The following is a 22,035-nucleotide window of genomic DNA, read 5'->3' as shown; positions in this document are numbered from 1 at the left end:
AACTTTTCTTTAAGAAAGGTTGGCTAAAGATTCATTCTCTACTCAAAAGAGCATTGACAGTTATTTTTGGATTATTTTATCTACAATTTACCAATCACTATAATGTACCGTGAGCTGTAGATATAGTAATTTTTACACAGGGGTTTCCTGAGACCTGAAATTATTTCAAGGGTTCCTCCAGGTCAAACAGGATTGAGAAAGGCTGCACTGGAATGTTGAACATTTGAATGCACTGGTAATTTAAGAACAACATTGGGTTTTAATGATGTGCTAAGTATCAGATAAGAATCTGAACACCTCAGTCAACTAAAAGCAACAAAATACTTACTCGTCCATTACTGATGATAGCATTCTGTCCTTTGTTCAATTTCACTACATCCTTACAGAAAGAACTGTGTGACAAAATGAAATCCAGACTGACACTCTCAAACATCTCTTTGAAAGCTGCATTTTCCATACCCTAAAGAAAGCAAATGAAAAAACAGTCAAGCAATCAGAGGCAAATTAAAAGAAAGAGAAACATAAGATGCAGAATTATAGCACATCCCATGTTCTGCTAAAATCAGAACCAAAATCAGAATCGGAATCAGTCATGTCTCATGAAATGTGTTGTTTTGTGAATACATAATAAAAAAACCTATAAATTACAATAAGAAATATATATTTTTAAATTAAATAACTCGTGCAAAAACAGACCAAAAAAAAGGAAAAAATATATTGTATTGTCTGTTGAGAAATCTGATGGTGGTGGGAAAGAAGCTGTTGCTCAAATGTTGAGTATGTGTCTCCATGCTCTGGTACCTGTTCCTAGTTGGTAGCAATTAAGATGACAGATCCTGGGTGATGCGGGGTCCTTAATGATGGATGCTGCCTTTTTGAGGCATTGCCTTTCGAAGGTGTCCTCGATACCAGGGAGACTATTGCCTTAATGGAGTTCGCAGAGTTTACAAATTTTTGCAGCATTTTCCAACCCTGTGCCGCGGCACCTCCATACCAAACAGTGATGCAACCAGTTAGAATGCCCCCCACAGTACATCTGTAATTTGTAAGTCTTTGGTTTCATACCAAGTCTTCTCAAACTCCTAATGAAATAAAGCCTCTGCCGTGCCTTGTTTGTAATTGCATCAATGGGTTCAGTCCAGGTTAGATCTTCAGAGATGTTGACACCCAGAACATGAAACCGTTCATCCTTTCCATTGTTGATTCCTCGATGAGGACTGGTGTGTGTTCCCTCAACATCCCCTTCCTGAAGTCCACAATCAATTCCTTGATCTGAATGACATTGAGTACAAGGTTTATGTTGCGACACCGCCCAACTAGCTGATCTCTCGCTCCTGCACGCCTCCTTGCCACCATCTGAAATTCTGCCAGCAATATGTGCAAGTTTATTGATAGCCATGGATGCAGAGGGAATAGAGAAGTGGGGTAAGTGTATTCTTGAGGTGTGCCAGTGTTGACTGTCAGCAAGGAAGAGATGGTATTTCCGATCTGCACTGACTGTGGTCTTCCAGTGATGAAGTCAAGGATTCAGTTGTAGAGGGAGATACAGATGCAGAACTGAGGGTACAATGGTGTTGAACACTGAGTCGTAATCAGTAAACAGCAGCCTGACAGTTATTGCTATTGTCCAGGTGATCATAGGCTGGATGGAGAGCCAGTGAGATTGTATCTGCCATAAGCCTATTGTGGCGATAGGCAAATTGCAGCAGGTCCAGCAGGAGTTGATTCTGGCCATCACCAACCTCTCACAGCACTTCATCTCAGTAGGTGACAGTGCAACCGGACGATAGTCATTGAGGCAGTTCACCCCGCACTTCTTGGGCACTGGTATTGACTGCCACCCTTTTGAAGCATGAGAGATTGAAGATGCTCTTGAACAGTCCCGCCAGTCAGTTGGCACAAGTTTTCAGTGCCTAACCGGTGTACCATCTGAGCTGACATGCATCTGATTCCATTTCTAACTTCAATCAGAATTGGTTTTCACTCTTAAAATAGTCTTCTGTAGGCCTGTATAGTTCAAGAACACCGATCCTGAATGCCACCGATGTGCTTAGCCATACAGTTGTGGGTGTAGAGAGAGTAAAGCAATAGGTTAAGCACGTATACTTGAGGTGCGCCAATGTTGATTGCCAGTGAGGATTTCCAGGTTTTGGAGCTTGTTCATTAGTACCGAAAATATGCTGGAGTTGAATACTGAGCTATAATCAACAAACAGCAGCTGGTTTTGTTATTGTCCAGTCATTCAAGGACGAGTTGAAAGCCAGTGAGATTGCATCTGCTGCAGACCTATTGTGGCAGTAGGCAAATTGCAGTGGGTCAGGTCCTCACTTCGGAAACAATTGATTCTGGCCATGATCAACTTCTCAGAGTAGATGTGAGTGCAACCTGGCAACAGTTGTTGAAGCAGCTCACTCTGCTCTTCTTGGGCAATCATATGATTGCTACTCTTTTGAAATAGATGGGAACCTCTGACTGCAGCAGTTAGGACAGGTGTCCTTGAAAACTCCTGCCATTTGGTTGGCACAGGTTTTCAGTGCCCTACCAGGTACAGCTTCAGGGTATAACACCTTACGAGGATTCACCTTCTCTGAAGATGTTCTGACGTCAGCCTCTGAGGCAGAGATCACAGGGTCACTGGATGCTGCAGGGATGCGCACAGGTGTAGTTTTATTCTCCCTTTCAAAGTGTGCATAAAAGGCATTGAGCTCACCTGGGACTGAAGCAGCAGAGCCATTCACTACGTTAGGTTTTACCTTGTAGAAAGTAATAGCCTGCAAGTCCTACCAGAGCTGATGAAAATCCAATTCTGTCTCTAACTTCAATCGGAATTGTTTTCTCACTCTTAAAATAGCCTTCCAAATAGGCCATACTTGGACTTTTTGTATAGTTCTGGATCACCAGTCTTGAATGCCCTTAGCAGACCGTGAATTTCATGTTTCATCCACGGCTTTTGGTTTGGGTATGTCCAGTATGTTCTCAAAAGGCACACACTCATCCCCACAGGTCTTGATGAAGTCGGTGACAAATGCAGCATATTCATTCATATTCGAAGATGGATACCTGAATATTGTCCAGTCCACTGACTCAAAGCAGTCAGTCTTGTGAATGCTTCCTCTGCCTCCCTTGACCATACCTCAGTCCTCACCACTGATGCTGTCCTTAATCTCTCTCTATACGCTGGGAGTAGAAGTCAGTCAAGTGATCGGATTTTCCAAAGTGCGGGCATGGTAAACATTCTTGATGGTGGTATAACAGTGGTTAGCTGTGTTGGTTCCTCTGGTCCACAGGCTATGGGTTAGTGGTAGTTGTTCAGAGACTTCTTCAAGCTGGCCTGGTTGAAATCCCCTGCAATGATAGGGAAGGCATCAGGGTGCACAGTTTCATGACAGTGCTCAGCTTCTCCAGTGCTTGCCTGACAATGACCAGAGGTGGAATGTACACTACTAACAGCTGAAAACTCTGGCAGAGAATGATTTTTAGGTAGTCATTACTGAAATAAAATACCATGCTTTCTTTTATTCTGCTTGCAAGAATCTTGGACTACTGAGTGCAATCTCGATATACCCTACTTGAAAACACGCCTGTAAGAGTAATGCCAAATTAAGAAATATGTGAACAGACCTAGGGCACATTTGGATTAAGATGTTTGCTGGGTGTGCAATGCCCTCTATTGTCTACCTCTATTGATGTCCATACTTGAACCACAGTTGGTAAGGGCCATCTTCTCCTTTCCTGTAATTCATTAAATGATCCTTTGGTATTTCTCCATTAAACATTCGCAGATCATATGTTTATTTCATTACTGTGTCCTCATCTACTGGACTAATTAGAAATTCCATCTTCATGACAGAAATAACATCACTTCTGTAATCAGATACTGACAATTTAGCCAGCAGTCAGAGACTAATGGAAAGCTGACAGCAAACAATCTGCAAAATACAGGAGAAACATCGCTTCCAATAATGGATACAGATCTGCAGCAGTCAGATGGGAAGTGTCTGAGCCCACTGTGTAATACATATATACACATTCTGTAGCACAAAAATCATGATTGTGATTTGTGGATAATTGCAGCAAAATATTAACTTTAGAATCCATATTTGACAGAAGTGATAGGGCTCAAAATTTTAATGCACACTCTATTCAGAAAATTAACTTGAAGAACCATATACAGTATATTATGTTTTACAGAATAACAACACTCATCAGCTCAATCAAACACATCCTGGAAAAGGTATATATTACTGTGTGTACAAAAAAGGCATTATCAAATGGTACTAAATTCTGAATTCAAGTATTAATTAAAATTGTTTCTAGTTTAGTTGGGTCTTGTATTTAGTCCCAGACATTTTTCCACCACAAAATGGAATTCCAGCATAAAGCACACAAGCACTTCTTCACTATATATTTTTGTGAAGAGAAAAACATAGATCTTTTGCACATTAATCAACATGTCATCATTAGAAATTCACATCATCGTAACTCCAGACAGCATTGATGCAATGCTGGTTAATATGAAGATTATACTACAAATTTCACACCTTAAAATGCAAAAGTTAAGAAAAAATTATAAATTGAGAAATTGAGGAACTTAGCTACATCCATAAGGCAGTACACTCTTATGAATAAATGATACACTTTAATTTAAGTGACATCAAGCAAAGGGGGCCTGTAGATGGCAGCAGCACTGTGGGGATGAAAAACAGGGAGTTAAATGGCCTTTTAATTGAGAGCCATACAAGTGTGCCATTGCTGGCAAGTGGGCAATATAAATAAGGAATCATATACAATAATCTCACAATGTACTTCCAGCATTGAAGACCCTATTTTGAAACCACAAAACAGTTTGCCAAAGAAGATCAAGCAACTGGTCAACCAAAGCAAATGGAAGGATAGTGGTAACTTGTTTCACATTACTGAGAAAAATCACTTACTCCTACAGCAAATTCCATGATGTCTGTCCCTTCAGCCAATGCTTTTGCAGTTTCTTCTTTTGTCAATTTTGTGATGAAGTTCTTAGCATTGTTCACGCTCTGTGTGTTAAGCGCAGCCCAGATGGCTCTAGCAATAACAGTATTCTCTTTGGTGGGTTCATTGCTTGGATTGTTTATCAATCCAATTCTTAAGTTATTGCTGGATTTCTGAAAAGCAACAAATAAACACATCAAAGGTAGTACAAAAATAGTTAACTTGAATTTTCAAACTTCGGAACAAAAAATGGTGAATGACAAATAAGTAAAATGCATCCACAATATTGAAAGGAACAGATATTAAATGATGACTGTCTTCTGTTTTGAAGTACTGAAAGAAGATTGTAGGAGAAATATTAGTCAAAAGAAAGTTAAATGAAGTTTGGCAACCTAAAAATTCAATTGCATCACATTTTTTCAGTGCTTCGAAAGCAAGAAGCAATTTCACCCTCCTCCCCCCCCCCATAGGCATATGCTATAAAGACCATTTCAAATATAAAACTAGAAAATACGAGAAAATCTCAGCAGGTCAGGCAGTTTCTGTGGTAAGACAAGTAGACCAGAAATGCTAATGGTTTCTTTTTCAACAAATACTGCCTAACCCCAAGATTTTCCAGCACTTTCTACTCATTTCAGATTTCCAACATCCTCAGTTTTTAAGTGACCATTTTACATCTGATTTATATCACTTTGGAAACTTAAGATTTGTAGGTGTAAGTCAACCTTGCACTCTGTTTAGCTGCATAGAGTAGACATAGAGTTTATAGGTTCATGATTCGTCAGGGCATCAAGGGCTACGCGCGAGAAGGCTGTGACTCTTCGCTTTCAATAACAGCTGCTCATCTGACACTACAGCACAGTCACAATCCTCCATGCTATCACCACCAGCTGCAGCAAAACACAAGAAACTCTGCAGATGCTGGAAATCCAAAGCAACACAGACAAAATGCTGGAGGAAATCAGCAGGCCAGGCAGCATCTATGGAAAAAAGTAAACAGTCGATGTTTCAGGCCGAGACCCTTCTACAGGACTGAAGGAAAAAAAGAAGTCAGCGTAAGAGGTGGGGGGATAGGTGAACCGAGAGAAGGGGAGGGGGTTAAGTAAGGAACTGTTAAGTTGATTGGTGAAAGAGATAAAGGGCTGGAGAAGGGCGATCAGAAGGGAGAAGACAGAAGACAGATGAAGTGAAGGAGCAGGGGCACCAGAGGGAGGTGATGGATAGGTAAGGAGATAAGGTGAGAGAGGGATGGGAGAGATGGAGGCAGAGAAATCAAAACAGGGGAGTGAGGTGTTAAAAATGAACTAAGTAAACCTGAAGGCAGTATTTAAGTTGGAGGCATAGTTAATGAAGTCAATGAGCTCAGTATGGGTGCAGGAAGCAGCCACAATGCAATATGGGTGCAGGAAACAGCCCATCAATATAGCATAGGAAGAGCTGGGGTGCGATACCAGTAACACACATAAAAGTTGCTGGTGAACGCAGCAGGCCAGGCAGCATCTCTAGGAAGAGGTACAGTCGACGTTTCAGGACGAGACCCTTCGTCAGGACTAACTGAAGGAAGAGTGAGTAAGGGATTTGAAAGTTGGAGGGGGAGGGGGAGGGGGAGATCCAAAATGATAGGAGAAGACAGGAGGGGGAGGGATGGAGCCAAGAGCTGGACAGGTGATAGGCAAAAGGGATACAAGAGGATTATGGGGCAGGAGGTCCGGGAAGAAAGACAAGGGGGGGGTTCCCAGAGGATGGGCAAGGGGCAGAGCCAGAGGGACAGAGGGAGAAAAAGGAGAGCGAGAGAAAGAATGTTGTGTGCGATACGAGTGTAGGCTTGGAACCTGGACTGTTCCATGTAGCCAACAAAAGGGCAGCCATTGCTGGGACCCATGCAAGTGCCTATGGCTACACCTTTGTTTTGAAGGAAGTGGGACTCCTTCAGCCGCTCCCACTTCCTGTACATCAGTGAGACCCAACGTAGATTGGGAGACCGCTTCGCTGAGCACCTACATTCTGTCTGCCAAAAAAAAACAGGATCTCCCAGCAGCCACCTGTATCAGTTCACTTCCCATTCCTATATGTCAGTCTCCTTTACTGCCGCGATGAGGATACACTTAGGCTGGAGGTGCAACACCTTATACTCTATCTGGGTAGCCTCCAACCTGTTGGCATGAATATCGATTTCTCAAACTTTCGACAATTGCACTCCTCCCCCCTTCAACAGTCCCCTTTCCTGTTTCCTTCTCTTACCTTATCTCCTTACCTGCCCATCACCTCCCTCTGGTGCTCCTCATCCTTCCATAGCGTTCTATCCTGTTCTATCAGAGTCACCATTCTCCAGCCCTTTATCTCTTCCATCAATCAACTTCCCAGCTCCTTACTTCATCAACGCCCCCCCCCGTTTCACCTATCAACTAGCACCTTGTACTTCTTCCTTCCCTTCCCCCCTCCAACCTTCTTATTCTGACTTCTCCTCTTCCTTTCCAGTCCTGATGAAGGGTCTCAGCCCAAAACACTGACCATTTACTCTTTTCCTCTAGATGCTGCCTGGCCTGCTAAGTTCCACCAGCATTTTGTGTATATGTATATGTACAAAAGGTGACCATCTAGGCTTTCTTTTTATCCTAAGAATATAGTTCAGCCCCATTTTCATACTAAGTTCTACTCAGTGATTAAATTGTCAAACAAATGTTAACAACTGCAAGAGCAAGCCAAAGGAACTTAGTAATTATCACAAATGCCTACTCAATTGAGTTCTCAAAATCAGCTGTGTGCTGGAGAAGCACAGCCAAGATCGTGCATTTCCCAGTCACTGGGGAAATTATAGCACAAACACCATCTGTACTAAGAGCTTTCATTGTATAAAAACAGGAGACAGTCAAGAATGAAACGCATCAATTTGTAAAGGCGCACATAATCTTGGGTTATAAAGGAAGAAAAAAATTCCCCACAAAATTCAATACAAATTCCTTAGCTCTTTCCTTCAATACTATAGCTCCTCCTCTACTTCAGAGACAAAATGCTATAAAAATAGTCAGAAGGCAGGTAAGACCATTAATAGGGAACAAAGTGTGCATAATTCAACAGGTGCAGAAAATAAGCATGCAATATTTATTAATCACCTGCAGACATATGCCTGCAGTTTAGATATACAGATGCTCTGATTAGATGCATACCATCGACAAGATACTTGGATTAGCCATCACCATACTGATTGGATGGCGTGAGAATTCTTTCTTTTGCAACTTAAAGTGAAGGTACCCAGGATATATTATACTTGCAATCATTTCTTAGTGAAATCTCACCAATCTCAAAATTAAACAAAGCACATTCTGTTGCAATCCCTGTTCACGTTAGGCACACACTCAATGATGTCTTTTTATTGTCTTTCTTCCCATACAGTAGAAAATGTAACTCAAAGCTTCCCGATTCAACTGCCATGGAATATTCTCACTCTAACCAGCACATCATGCTGGTTTATTGCTTTAAAGGGTATTTCAAGGTTCACTTCATTAATACTGAGACCTGACTGAGCAGCTGCAAAACATACAACAGTCCTTCTAAAGTAATCAATGCATATATAATAGGGAATGTTTTCTCCAACCTTCTGCAGCTGAGAAATCCATTCACTGAGTGCTTCAGTGCCTGACTTCCATCACTCAGAGAATTGCTACAAGTCAATTAAGAGTGGTTCAGGAATCTTGCAGCAACAGGTAAAGACATAACCATCAATGAACAGTTTTCACTTGTCAAGGTAGGTATTATTCAGATATGGCTTTATTAGGAGATAAGACAGGACCAATTTTTCAAAGAGGAAACAAAACTCATTGATGTGGGCCGTATGATTGATGTAGTCTACAAGGCCTTCAATAAGACCTTTAAGGTCTCATTTGGGAAGCCAAAAAGGTTAGAGCCCATGGGATCCAATCAAATTAGCAAACTCGCTTGGTAATAGGCGGCAGTAGGGTTACTCATGTAATTGAAAGGCTGTGATCAGTGGTGTGCCATAGCAATCCTTACTGTTTGCTAGATACATTTAATGACACTGTGAATAAAAAATGTGTGATTAGCAGTTCACTGCTCACACGAAAATTGACAGTGAAGTGGATTGCCTTAGGGTACAGGATGATATTGATTATTTGGTAAGGTAGAGCATCCTTGTAAGTGTAAAAGAGGACTAATAAAGGTTAAGATTTACACAATGAATACAATGAATACTAGGTTCCTTATGAAGCATGGGACCATATCAGATGCTTCCAACTTTATCCTTAACCAATGCTACATTTCGGTCTATACGGTGGATCAAAAAACCTTCAAGATGGAGAGCCAGGTCAGGAGAGCTGGGCTGAGCCATTTCTCTTTGAAACAATGTACACAGGAATCCCTCAAATCCCTCCCATTAAGCATTCTTGCTCTGAAATCCTCATTCTTGTTTTCTGACTGCATGTTAGTCAGTACGATGCTGGGGGGTGGGGTGGGAGGAAAATCTTAGAACCCTGCGCTTCAGTCTTACCTGAAATGTATCCCAATGACCACGTTTTCTGACACAATGGAGGCCGCCCAAAGTTCCAGCTGCTATAACTTGCCTTCTGGGTGGTCTGTCCTGTCAAGTCTGCCTGTGCTGTCTAAGGTTCATAGTATTGCTAATTCAGCTAAATGCCTTAAGAGTATGTTATTTACTACAGTAGTTTCTACTGAAGTTTTCAGCTATAAAAGATCAGATGTTGAGAATGTACAGTACTGTACAAGTCTTAGGCACGTAAAAAAAATCTGTAAAGCAAAGGTGCTTTCAAAAATACTGAAAAGTTTCTAAATCTTAAAAAAATACTACATGTAAACAGTAAAAACTCAAGTCAAATCAATATTTGGTAAGAACTTCCTTTGCTTTTAAAACTGCATTAATTCTCTTTGGTACACTGTTGTGCTGTTTTAGAAGAAAATCAGCTGGTAGGTTGTTCCAAGCATTTTGAAGAACTTGCCACAGTTCTCCTGCAGACTTTTACTGTCTCACTTCCTTCTGTCTCTCCAGATAATCCCAGAATGCTCCGATGATGTTGAAATCAGGGCTCTGTGGAGGACATATTATCTGAAACTATATAAAAAGTCTAGGGTGCCTAAGAGTTTTGCTTAGTACTGTTACCATGTCACTGTCAACAGCCAGAAAAGTATTGCTTTTCTCTGGCTTCATGTCAAGCCACTTCCTTCCGGGTAATACTAGCATGGATAGATGATTGGCTGCTTGGCAGGAGGCATGAGTGAGAATAAAGTGAGAACCTGGTTGGATGCTGGTGACTAGTGGAGTTCTGCAAGCGTTGGTGTTGAGACCTCTTCTTTTTACATTATATGCCAATGACTTGGATGGCAAAATTGATGGCTTTGTAGCCAAGTTTGCAGACGATATGAAGATATATGTAGGGGCAGGTGGTGTGGAGGAAACAGGGAGGCTGCAGAAGGACTTAGACACATTAGGAGAATAAGCAAATTAGTGGCAGACGGAATTAAGTGTTGGGAAGTGTATGGTCATGCACTTTTGTAGAAGGAACAAGAGCGTAGCCTATTTTCTAAATGTATAGAAAATTAAAATATCTGAGGTGGAAAGAGTATTGGGAGTCCTCTTGCAGGATTCCCCAAAGGTTAACTTGTAGGTTAAGTCAGTGGTGAGGAAGGCAAATGTAATGTTCGCATTCATTTCATGAGGACTAAAATACAAAAGCATGGATGTAATGCTGTGGCTTTATATGGTATTTCTGAAGCTTCGCTTGGGAGTATTGTGAGCTATTTTGAGCCCCTTATCTAAGAAAGGATGTGCAGACATTGGACAGGGTTCAGAGGAGGTTCACAAGAATGACTCTGGCAATGAAAGGGTTATCAGATGAGGAGCATTTGGTAGCTCTGGACCTGTGCTTGCTGGAACTTACAAGATTGAAGGGTATTCTCATTGAAACCTATTGAATGTCGAAAGGCCGAGATAGGGTGGATGTGGAGTGGATGTTTCCTATAGTGGAAGAGTCCAGGACTAGAGGACACAGCCTCAGAATAGAGGGATGTCCGTTTATAATGAAGCTGATGAGGAATTTCTTTAGCCAGAGAGTGGTGAATCTGTGGAATTTACTGCTACAGGAAAATGTGGAGGCTAAGTCATTGGGTGTATTTTACGTGGAGGTTGATAGGTCCTTGATTAGTCAGGGCATGGAAGGCTACAGGAAGAAAGCAGGAGAATGGGGATGAGAGCAAAAATGAATCAGCCATGATGAAATGGCAGAGCAGACTCAATGGGCCAAATGGTCAAATTCTGCCCCTATCACTTATGGTCTTATGGTAATCCTAACGCTGTCCAAAGCAGGTCTCTAAATGCATCACTTTCCCTCTTACAACCTATGACCCCACAAATAAGACCTCCATCTTGGCAGGTATTTCATGATCCAGAACTTCCCAATCCCTTGCCTGAAATTCAAAGAATTCTCACCCCTTGCTCAAAATCACAGTAGCGTAGTGGTTACTACAATGTTTTACAGTACCAATGACCCGGGTTCAATTCCTGCTTATAAGGAGTTTGTACGTTCTCCCTGTAACCACATGGGTTTTCTCTGGGTGCTCTGGTCTCCTTCTACAGTCCAAAGACTTTCTGTTGGTAGAGAAATTGGTCATCATAAATGGTCCTGTGATTAGGCTAGGATTAAATCGGGGGTTGCAGGGCAGCATGGCTCAAAGAGCCAAGAAGGGTCTATTCCACACTGTATCTCAATAAAAAAATCACCATCTCCTCAAAGGCAGACAAACTTACGTTCTTGGTATCGTCTAGCATGGCCAATGTACCTCTTGTGAGTAGTTTCCTCCATTGATTACTGCACAGGTCAAGGGCAAGAACATCCTCCCAATGAGCCCAGCCCTGGTGAGAATCACTCAGGTTATGTTTTGGTGTTTCTTTGTAGGTGTAGATGATCTAAAATCTATTTCTTAAGTCTTTTTGCCCAATTTTGTGTCTTTCTTTGAGATGAATCCAGAGTGTCAGAATAGTAATCACAACAAAGTTATAATACAATAATTGGTGATACCCAATCTTCATAGTAATAAATTCCTACAAATTTTCTCTTTTCCTCTCTTAAGGCACAAATTAAGAAAGAACATAATGATGGCAGTTAGCTCTTGGTATCAGTGAACTTCTGAAGATTGCCACAAAGAAGTATTATATGAAGAGCACTGTGCTCCCGTTACACTTGTATTTGTAGTGCTTTGTGAAATAATCAGTCATTCAGTTATCCTTCCAAAGTACCGCCACACTAGAGCCAATTGGAGCAATCCTTTGTTTCATAACTGCAGCCTGAATATCAAACTTCCTTGGTTTGTATGACTTGACTTATCAGTAGTTGGATGTGCAAAGAGGTATATTGATGGCTTTTATTGTGAAATCTTACCAGATGCTTAAGGGATTCATACAGTAACTGCCGCCCTGAAGAGTCATCAAAATCTCCGATGATCCAAAATGTAAGTGGACGAATGTACTTATCATCTATAAGACCAAATGGGGAAACACAAGTGAATAAAACGCATCCTACAATTTTTAAAAATATTTATTTCCTTTACCATTAGATTTACCTCAGCATACAAATACACTTTATGTGTAAAAATGTATCAGACGTGTTGTATTCATATTCAACCTGCCAGAGGGGCACAGAGGCTACACAGAAACTGTATAGAGAGCACATTATGTCGCTCTTGTTAATTGTCATTTAATTTGAACATAAGCGATCGCATTTGTTTGAAAACAAAATCGGTGAAACTGGTGATCAGGATTCAAATTTAACCTTACCACTACAACACAAGTCCTTGACCCTTCAGTAGTTAGAATCACAATTTTTAGTGCAATCACTACTGCATGCATTTAACCACTGTCATGCATCTTGTGTTCTCTACATAATTTCACAGACGTGGTGTTTCAAACATAAAGTGACAGAGAATTACAGAATCTAAATTAATGACTAAGTTCAAATCAAATAACAATGATCAATAGCAGCATGCCTGTTAGAAGCATTTAGAAATCCAGACTTTGTTTCTGACTCATGCCATTCATTGATTTGACTGAAGTATCAGCGACTTGAGTGTTGATCATTTATATATAGATAATAAAGGGAATTACTTAATTCCAAAGATTGTGTCTATTCTAGTAAGCATTTATTCTAGTAAGCAAATATTTCAAAGATTTAACACCTGAGGAAGTCCTACAAATAGAAGTATATCAAAAAATTACTCCTTAGCTATGTTTTTTTCTGATCTCATAATGTTCTGAATAATTGCTGCATACTGATGACATTTACTATAGGAAAGCTAGAGAATGGCCATATTTTTAACTTATAACAAAAGCAAACGCTTTAGTATGTCACAACTGCAACTACAATGTTTCTGAAGAATGTGAAGGCTTGCAGCCGTGATTTCCCTTGTGTTCAAATGGTAAGTGACCAAAGAATAAAGAAGTCCAAAAAAATTAACACACTTGGGTCGTATATGTGTATTCTCTTTGAAAGGGCTATCTAACTTGCCTTACATTTCCTATTGCTCATTGTGACAAGGCAAATTTATACAGCCCCACTCTGTTGCAGCAAAGGGAAATAGTTAGGAAATATTGAGCTACATAATCAATTTTATGGGACTATTGTCGCAATGTCAGTGCTCAGCGGTGTCAGGACTCTGTCATTTTCAAAGAATATCTTTAGTATGAAGGCCAATGAGATATAAGTAGCACTAAAATGTTCAAATAATGTTCTCAAAATGTGTTTTATTCCATCCTTGTCTTGGTCAAAAAAATGTAATAGAATCAGACTGATTAACAATGAGACACAAAAATTACTGGCATGGAAAACAAGTGAATTCTAGATTATAACATCTAGTGAAACACCAGATGTGAAGCATTCTTTCATCCTAGCAGGATAGAAGCACCTATTGTCTTTTTCAGGAATTTTCCTTCATCTTGATCATGCAGAGGATCAGTGCCACTGCTGCGTAACAATAGAGGGCAAGAGAAAATCAAAAAGCTCAGTCTTACATGGGTGCTTCTGACTCCAAAAAACATGTTCTGGCTATACATAATGTAAGACAATCATAAAAGGGCAAAAAGTAAGCTTTAAACAGGTAGCCCAGCCATCATATTTAAAATGAACCTAAACTTTTCCTTCTCTTACACCACAAGTTAATACAAAAAAAAGCAGAACAACCAATAAATATAGTAACCCAACACTATTTTGATTAGAAACATTCAAACTAAGCATTGCTTTTACAGACATGAAGGAAAGCAGGTGATTTTTTTTCCCCTTTAGTAATGTGTGGTTTCTTTAATGCAACAGTGTGAAACTGAGACATTGCAGTGATCAGCAGAGTCTAGAATGGTAGTGAGGCCAAGAGGCAGGAAATCACCTTGATTTTGACCACCAGAGACAGGACCTCAAAAATTAAATTATCTTTCTTTCTTTTCGTATGAATACTATCCAACCTGTTGAGTGTTCCTAGCATTTCACTATTTTGCCTCAGATTTTCAGCTGCAAGTTCTTTCCTTACAGTACATCCACATATGAGCCTCTGCTGAAGGCTGCAGTTGGCTTCTGGGAGAAAAAAGGATGCATCTTTAGTGAAGTGCTTTAAACAGTACAGTTTCAGGGTAAATGAAGTTGATAAAATCCAGTTTTCTATGGGTAAATATGATTTATTCTCAGGCTACCGAGGTAGTAAATCACACAAGAGATCAATTTTGGTTGTTACGTCATTGTTGATCTCACTTAAGAGTGTAATTCAAAAATAAAATAAAATTCTCTCCACTACGTCGAAGCAGAATATCTTGATGGTTGTTTTGACACCCAAGAGTGGAAACAATATTGCTCTATTCTAGATTAAGGCAATTTTCATCTGCAGAGCATCCTTGTCAGGAAGTTAATAAACTGCAAATGCTGGAAATCTGAAATAAAACACAGAGTGCTAAAAACACTCAACAGGTCAGGCAGTACCTGTGGAAAGGAAAGCAGCGGAAATGTTTCAGGAGGAAGATTCTTCAGATTTTTTGGAGTTTTGGAACCAATTTCTCAGCAATCCTGTACAATTATAGCTAGATGCAGTTAACTACTCATTCTCAAACCTGAAGGAATCACTTCTCACTGACAAGAAAGCTGTATCAGTGCGCTACCCATGAAGCTACATAATAAGGGTGTGCCATGCCACAAGGAAACAATTTGAAAATGGTTTGTTAAGGTTCAAAGTAGATTACTCCTGCACTTGTTATAGCAAATATTGACGATACAGGTTTGGCATCTGCACATCCTGCCTAAGTGCCAGCCAGTCCTTTGTATTCATCTATCTGTAACAGCAGGATTTATTCACCTGAATTCAACACTCTTTCAGCCAGGTTGTATTATAAATCAGCACAGGTACGTGAAGTGACAGGTTAACAACAGCTTAAAGTTTGGTCATGAATATCAATGATCAAACACATTTGCAAAAACACACGAAAAATAAGGATGCTGAAAATCTAAAACAAAAGCAGAAAAAGCTGGAAACAGCCATTTATGCTGCAACTATGGAAAGAAAAACAGAGTTTAGATTTTGGATCAAAGACCCTTTGACAATTCCCCAGTTCTGACATAGTGCCTTTGAAATAATATATTCTGTTTTTCCTTCCACAGATGATGTTTGATGCTATTCTGCTGGTGTGTCTATTAATATGAGCAAGTCAAATGAGATGTTTACATAGACTAATACTTTACTAATAACGCACTGTTATAATGGATTGCATGTTGAAAGTTAAATTATACAACAGATTATTAAAAAATTAGATGTGTATCATGCGAATTCATGCTAATATTCCCATCTTATTTCTTCCATCAATCTCAAAAGAATTATTTAATACAAGCAACATCAGTGGATAATTATGGAAGTAATACATTATGTTAGTATGGTATAAGATTAATTATCTCACAGTGAATTATTTTTTCACTCAATTGCATATCAAAGAATTTGTGCTCAAAATTTCTGTATTTCAAATGGTCAAAATCTTCAACGTACAACCTCATGGAATCACTTTTTTTTCTTTGAGACACCTCACCCTTCCATTTCTGCTCAGATGATGGGCATCACTGAAATTACTCATTTTTGTTGGAACCGAGGCAGTAGCAATCAACACGCTGTTTGGATGACATGAGAGCAGAGCTCAGAGGAATTGTCAATAAATGCAGAGTCATGGTTACTTCCTAAAAGAGGCCATTAACACTGCTAGATTTGAAGAATTCTGTTTAGATACTTCCTTTTTAGTGTCTCAGGAGAGTAAGGAAATTCACACCCAACTGATATTGACCAAACCTCACACTGAGCTGAGAATGAACCCAAAACCACCCTGGTCACTGTAGACTTAGAAGGACTCAGATCATTATCATCATTTGAGCTGATAAGACTCCCAACAGGAAAGAAACAGTTTTAGTAAATGGCTTCAGAGGGCCAAATAATTGTCAGTAATTCAATATGCAATATTAAAGTTGATGATTAAATTAATACATATCAAGAAATTGTCTTTTAATTTTGTGATCAAATCCAAAATAAAAAATTAGCTTGATTGACCAAATGTACTTTTGTTATCCTTTTCTTAAATTTACACATAAATTTTCTCAACAATTTCAATTAATAGATATATGTGAGTTGTGACTTCGATTCTTAAAGTTCCAATGTACCGTAATGAGTCCTGATTGCATTTAGAATTGAGTGGTTGCACAGAAATCCAATAATAAAGCAATTGAGTGGAAAATATGAAAAATGCATTGCACTACAGTAGATATTGGAATCAGACTAACAAATAGAGCAGAAAGTTACCATAGATCTCACGCGAAGAAATCCCTGCATAAAAATAAGCATAAAAGGAAAAAAAATCAAGTAAAAAATGAGTAAAGTCAAATTTATAGCACATTGCAGCTACATTTAACTTCATGGTGTACATGTGTGGCATTTTTCCTCTAACTTTAGAGCCTATGGCATTCAAACACAGAAAGTACCCATTGTAAACCGCATCACCTGAAGGAGAAACGTTTCAGAACAGAAATTTTAATGTGAAGAAACACAGCATTAATCAAATGTGTCAGATACAATTTTTGAAGGCAGTTTTAAACATTCAGGTCAACTGAAGTTAACAACTTTGAGATGTCCTTCAGAGATAACTTAATTTGAAATGCTACCTACACTTAATTCCTGATTGAAATGAAAGTGCACTTTAAAAACAAGTAAGTGAATTTAGTTGCTAACTTGTGCCATTTCAGCCTCTGAAAGTCAATTTCTGTCTCATCTTTGAAACAGCAACAGTTAACAATGTGGCCTGATGACCTGAACTGAAGGAGACATTGACAGCAAGATGCTCCTCTTTGTTTAAGCACAGCTGGAGTGATGCACAAGATTCAAGACCTGGAAGTGAATTATCAGGGCATCTGCAGCTTTGTGCAACTTGTTCAATGTGATGCAACTGTATTCTGTTTCAAACTGCTTTTATATAGTTAATTCATAATCTAAAATCCCCACTTCCTTTAATTCAGGGAAATACTAAATTTAACAAACTAGCTTTAATATTTTTGAAAACACAAGTAAAAAAAATCAGACATACAGGCCATAGAGCCAGCACTATTATTCAGTAATTCAATCATACTTGAAGCTCTACCTCAACAACCTCACTGCCCAATTGCCACATTCTTTGGATCCCTAAAGCTTCTAAAGATTCACTGAACAGCTGAGAATACACAGGCCTATGGAATCCAAATTAATTTTGTTTGACAAAAAAAGACTTTTCCCATAAGGCAAATATTGTTTAAAAACTATTTTCTTGTTAAGGTGAATGATAAGCCATTTATAGAGAAAAATTAAATTCAAATTAGTCATCTTCCAACATATTTGCATAACTACAAATTGGAGCACAGGTCAGATTCACAGTGTAAGCTACAGCATTGGTACAGGAAAGGAATTTAGTTAGTAAGTTAGTACACTGCATTCAGTTACACCAGATCGAAAATGGATGATTAGACTTCTATATGTCCCATCCAATACACAGTAATACCTCTACAGTAATAAAACACCCAATTTCTAAATAAGAAGAAACAGGTGGTAATGAACCAAACAATCATGAAAAAAATTGATCAGAAAATCAGTAAAATAAATTAAATCATATCTAATCTGGGAGAAATTAATCTACTCATGACTGCTCTAACCACCAAATGATGAACTGCAGACAGAAAATTGAAGGCTTACAATTCAAGCACTTATTAATGAAAGAAAAAAGCATTTTTTTAAAAAAGCATTATTCACAAACTGCATTGTTCCTGAAAACTACAGTTGCTGAAGTAATAAAGAAATATCACTCTATCACTGCGCACCTGTAATGATCTTTTTATCACTCCGCACATGTAATGATCTTTTTAACACTTGTCAAGTAACTAATGAACCACACTGGGCATCTCCCAGATATTACCAATGCAGCCATAGAATGCATTAACACACGAACAGCTCATGAGCAGGAAAAAAAATCTTATCCAAGATGATAGACTGTAAACACAGCAGCAGAATGCACAATAAAATTTTCAAGACAAGAAAAATACCAGAATAGATTGGAAAAGAGGTACCACAGTATTCACCACTTACATGGTATATTTCTAAAAAAAAAGTAGCTGCCAGGAATTGACAAAAACTTGAATCACACGATAAATACCAACTGAGTGAAACAGTTAACTTTTCTCTTGCCACGGATGACTTGTTAATATTTTCTAGCATTTATGTTTTTGATACCAACAAGTTAATACATAAATTTCACAATAGCTATCAAAATAGTTCAGAAAAATCTGCAGTTACATAAGATTTATCAAAAAGGCAATAAACAAGAAAATGAAGAATCAGCAGTAATGTGCTAACAATAAAAAAGATAAGAATGCACAAATTTAATTCAAAAATTACATGAAAATAGTGTGCACTACAGGTAACAATTTCCATGAATCAGACTCTTCTATAGGGAGGGAAAACTGGCAGATATTGGAATAAGAGAGATGATAGAAATTTCAAAATCAGTGATTTATACAGCAGAGCAACATAGTGAGTGATAGAGAGAGAGAAGAGTGTGTGCGTGTGTAAGTGTGTGTGTGTGTGTGTGAATGTGCATGTGTGTGTTCACATGGGTGTGTGTGTGAGGGCAAGGGAGTGGACCCTCAAGTTTATAAACCAACTTGACTTTCTCCCAATTTTTCTTCATTACCAACAAAAAGTATTTTCCATAAGCAAACCAGCTATCCAATGAATTGAAATTTGTAACATGCACCAGTTCTGGAATTTTACTATAATTACTTAGAACATTGGCACATTCACTGAACAAGGTTAATGTTGAATTTTGGCTTGGAGTAGCTTTGAGAAATAAGTTTCAGCTCAAGCTCAATTGTATACAGATACATTCTTTTATGAAAGATGAATCAAGAAACAATTATCAAGTAAACTATCTTTTAAACCTGCTGCTTAAAAGAAAAATTCACATATTTAAGAATGAAAACTCAATGGAATTTGATTAATGTGATGTGAATGTGCTTGTCACAAAAAATGAGCATTTTAAGAGGGATGGCCAGCCAGCTGTGACAAAAGCAATTATAATTATTTTTAAAAACTATAATAAGTTATAGTGGTGTACAAAAGTCAATGGTAATTACCATGATGATCAAGATCAGAGAACACAAAATATCAAAAAAATTGGCTGAACAATAATAATTAACTGTAAAACTCATGGGACTTAGCAAATGGTATTCTGATTCTGGCAAATTGCAAGAAGGAAACTCAGCATGTTTGAGGACAAATTCCCAGCTTTGTGGTTAAGTAAGTACCTTATAAAAATCCACATAAGTACAATGCTTTGGATGAAGGAACAGTCCACAGAAGTACTGATGAAATTAAAAACCAGCTGTAAAATCAATGCCCATTTTTAAACCTAGCTACTAATTAGACTATACTTGAACTACAGTCAGATAATGCTCCTTTGGTTACTAAATGCTTTACTAACTGCTTGTTAAATGTTATGCCAGCCTCAAAATATTACTGAACAATTATCCCACAAATTTCACAGTTGTTGCACCCTCATTGGTAATCTCTCATCATTCTTCTCATTAATATCTCCAATTATTAACCCCAATCTCTTCATGCACTATAAAGTTTTCCACATACTTAAAGTCAGATAGGCCTGAATTCTCCTGCATTTTCCCCAACTCCCTTCTGCGCCTTACTATTGAATGTGTACTCATCATAATGTCAGAGAGCCATTCCAAATTCCAAAATGTTTATCCTTCATCTTTTGTCCTTTTGTTATCAACCCTCCAGCCTCTGGAAGCAGTCTCTCCTTATTTACTCCATTATGTCTACTAATTCTCTTAACAAACCCTTTTCCCAGAAAAGTAAACTCAGCTTATTAGATTTTGAATAGATAGTTTTTTTTAAACCCTCTCCTGTGTCTTTACATCCTTCCTCAAGTGTGGTGCCTAGAATTTGACATAATAATATTGGTATTGTGTTAATAATATTGTATTGTAAAATTGGTGAGAGCCAGTGTTTTATATGGGCTTAGCATAACTTTGTATTTGGCTACTAAATGCTGGTTAAGTGTTGTGCCAGCTTCAAAAGATTACTACACAATTATCCCACAGATCACCCAGTTCTTGCTCCCTCATAATCCCTCCTCATTTGTCTTATTAATAGGTCTCATTAACCTCAACCTCTTCATGCTCCATAAAGGTTTTCACACTCAATGTACTGTACAACCAATTGTAAGACATCGTGCGACCAAAGTCTGGTCGACCAAATGGGAATAGCTTGAGGCTATTTGGAAATGGTGATATGTCATCACGAGCAGCTCAACATCCTCACTGAGCAGATTTCTATCCTTACTGGAGACAGAGGTTCATCCCATTAGCAATTACACAGGTCTGAAGAAACAATAGGATGCTCTAGCTAAGCATCACGCTGTTTCCTATATGGACAGAGAGTTGCCAGGCAAACCATATCCCTCTCCCACTCAAATAGAAACCTGCCTTGAAGAAATTTGTCTCACTTCTACAGGAGCAGAGACAGATATGAGCCCGAGCCCACCCTGTCACCTCACACATACATATAAACATCCATTTATTGTGAACAATGACCTCATAAAAGCAGATTGAAGACCATGGAGAAAGGCATCTATGATTTAGGGTCTTTTGGCAGTTCAGCTCCAGATCCAAGGTTGAAACAATGAAAGTGCCATCCAGATAGAACATAAAGAGTACAGCACAGGAACAGGCTCTTTGGCCCACAGTATTGAGCCAAACTAATTAAATTAGTGATCAAATGGCTAACTAAACTAATCTCTCCTGCCTGCACAATATCAAAGGTTCACAGGTTCAATTTTTGTCAAAGTATGCATGTATATTTGTCTACTCCAGATAGCTATTAAATACAAATAGACCTTGGGCGTTGATGAAAGAAGTAATCAATTCCACCCCCCGATGAAAAAGAAGAAACAAAACTCAAAGAACTTCATTTTCCTCACATTCATGTGCCTACCTAAACACATCTTAAAAGTCTAAAGTACCTGCCTCTACCACTACCCCAACAATCTGTAGAAAAATTGCCCCCCACATCTCCTTTGAAATTACCCTCTCTCAGCTCAAATTCATTCCTTCTTGTATTAGATGCCAGCAGGTCACTTGCATTATTGCCTATTCCGTCCTCTGAGAGATTGCCTGATGCATAGACTATGAAAATCTCCATCCACATGCAGTCATAAGTACATATCCTACCACTGGGTCTCAAGCAGCACAATCAGCTATGCCTTGACACAGGTCATCCCCGAATGCTCCTTTAATTAGTCCTGTACAACAGTCTGAAGCTAGTCAAGAATTATTAATGGATCCTCAGAGATATCTGTATGCACTCAAAGTGAAGGAGAGCAGCCTTCCAGTAATCAAATCCTATGAAGATGGCAGATTTTCTTCCCTGAAGGACATCAGTGAAGCGTGTAAATTTTTAATGATAATCTGATAGTTTCATAGTTATGAATAGTGAGACTAG

At 38.8% G+C, this 22,035-nt stretch overlaps 1 protein-coding gene across 2 annotated transcripts in view; it reads right to left on the bottom strand.

Annotated features, from left to right (window-relative positions):
• uggt1 (UDP-glucose glycoprotein glucosyltransferase 1) overlaps positions 1-22,035 on the bottom strand; it is a 171,472-nt gene that overhangs the window by 83,218 nt on the left and 66,219 nt on the right. Inside the window, exons 21-24 of one of the 2 annotated variants that reach the window (XM_072255645.1) lie at positions 16,801-16,824; positions 12,375-12,469; positions 4,935-5,141; positions 329-460 (exon numbers count right to left, since the gene is read on the bottom strand). In XM_072255645.1, the coding sequence (XP_072111746.1) occupies positions 329-460; positions 4,935-5,141; positions 12,375-12,469; positions 16,801-16,824 (458 nt within the window). The remainder of the gene's footprint in view (positions 1-328; positions 461-4,934; positions 5,142-12,374; positions 12,470-16,800; positions 16,825-22,035) is intronic. The other variant, XM_072255646.1, reaches the window with a different exon arrangement.

The sequence above is a fragment of the Mobula birostris genome, chromosome 4 (genome assembly GCF_030028105.1).
Source record: "Mobula birostris isolate sMobBir1 chromosome 4, sMobBir1.hap1, whole genome shotgun sequence".
Classification (NCBI taxonomy): domain Eukaryota; kingdom Metazoa; phylum Chordata; class Chondrichthyes; order Myliobatiformes; family Myliobatidae; genus Mobula; species Mobula birostris.
This window is presented reverse-complemented; position numbering and strand designations above follow the sequence as displayed.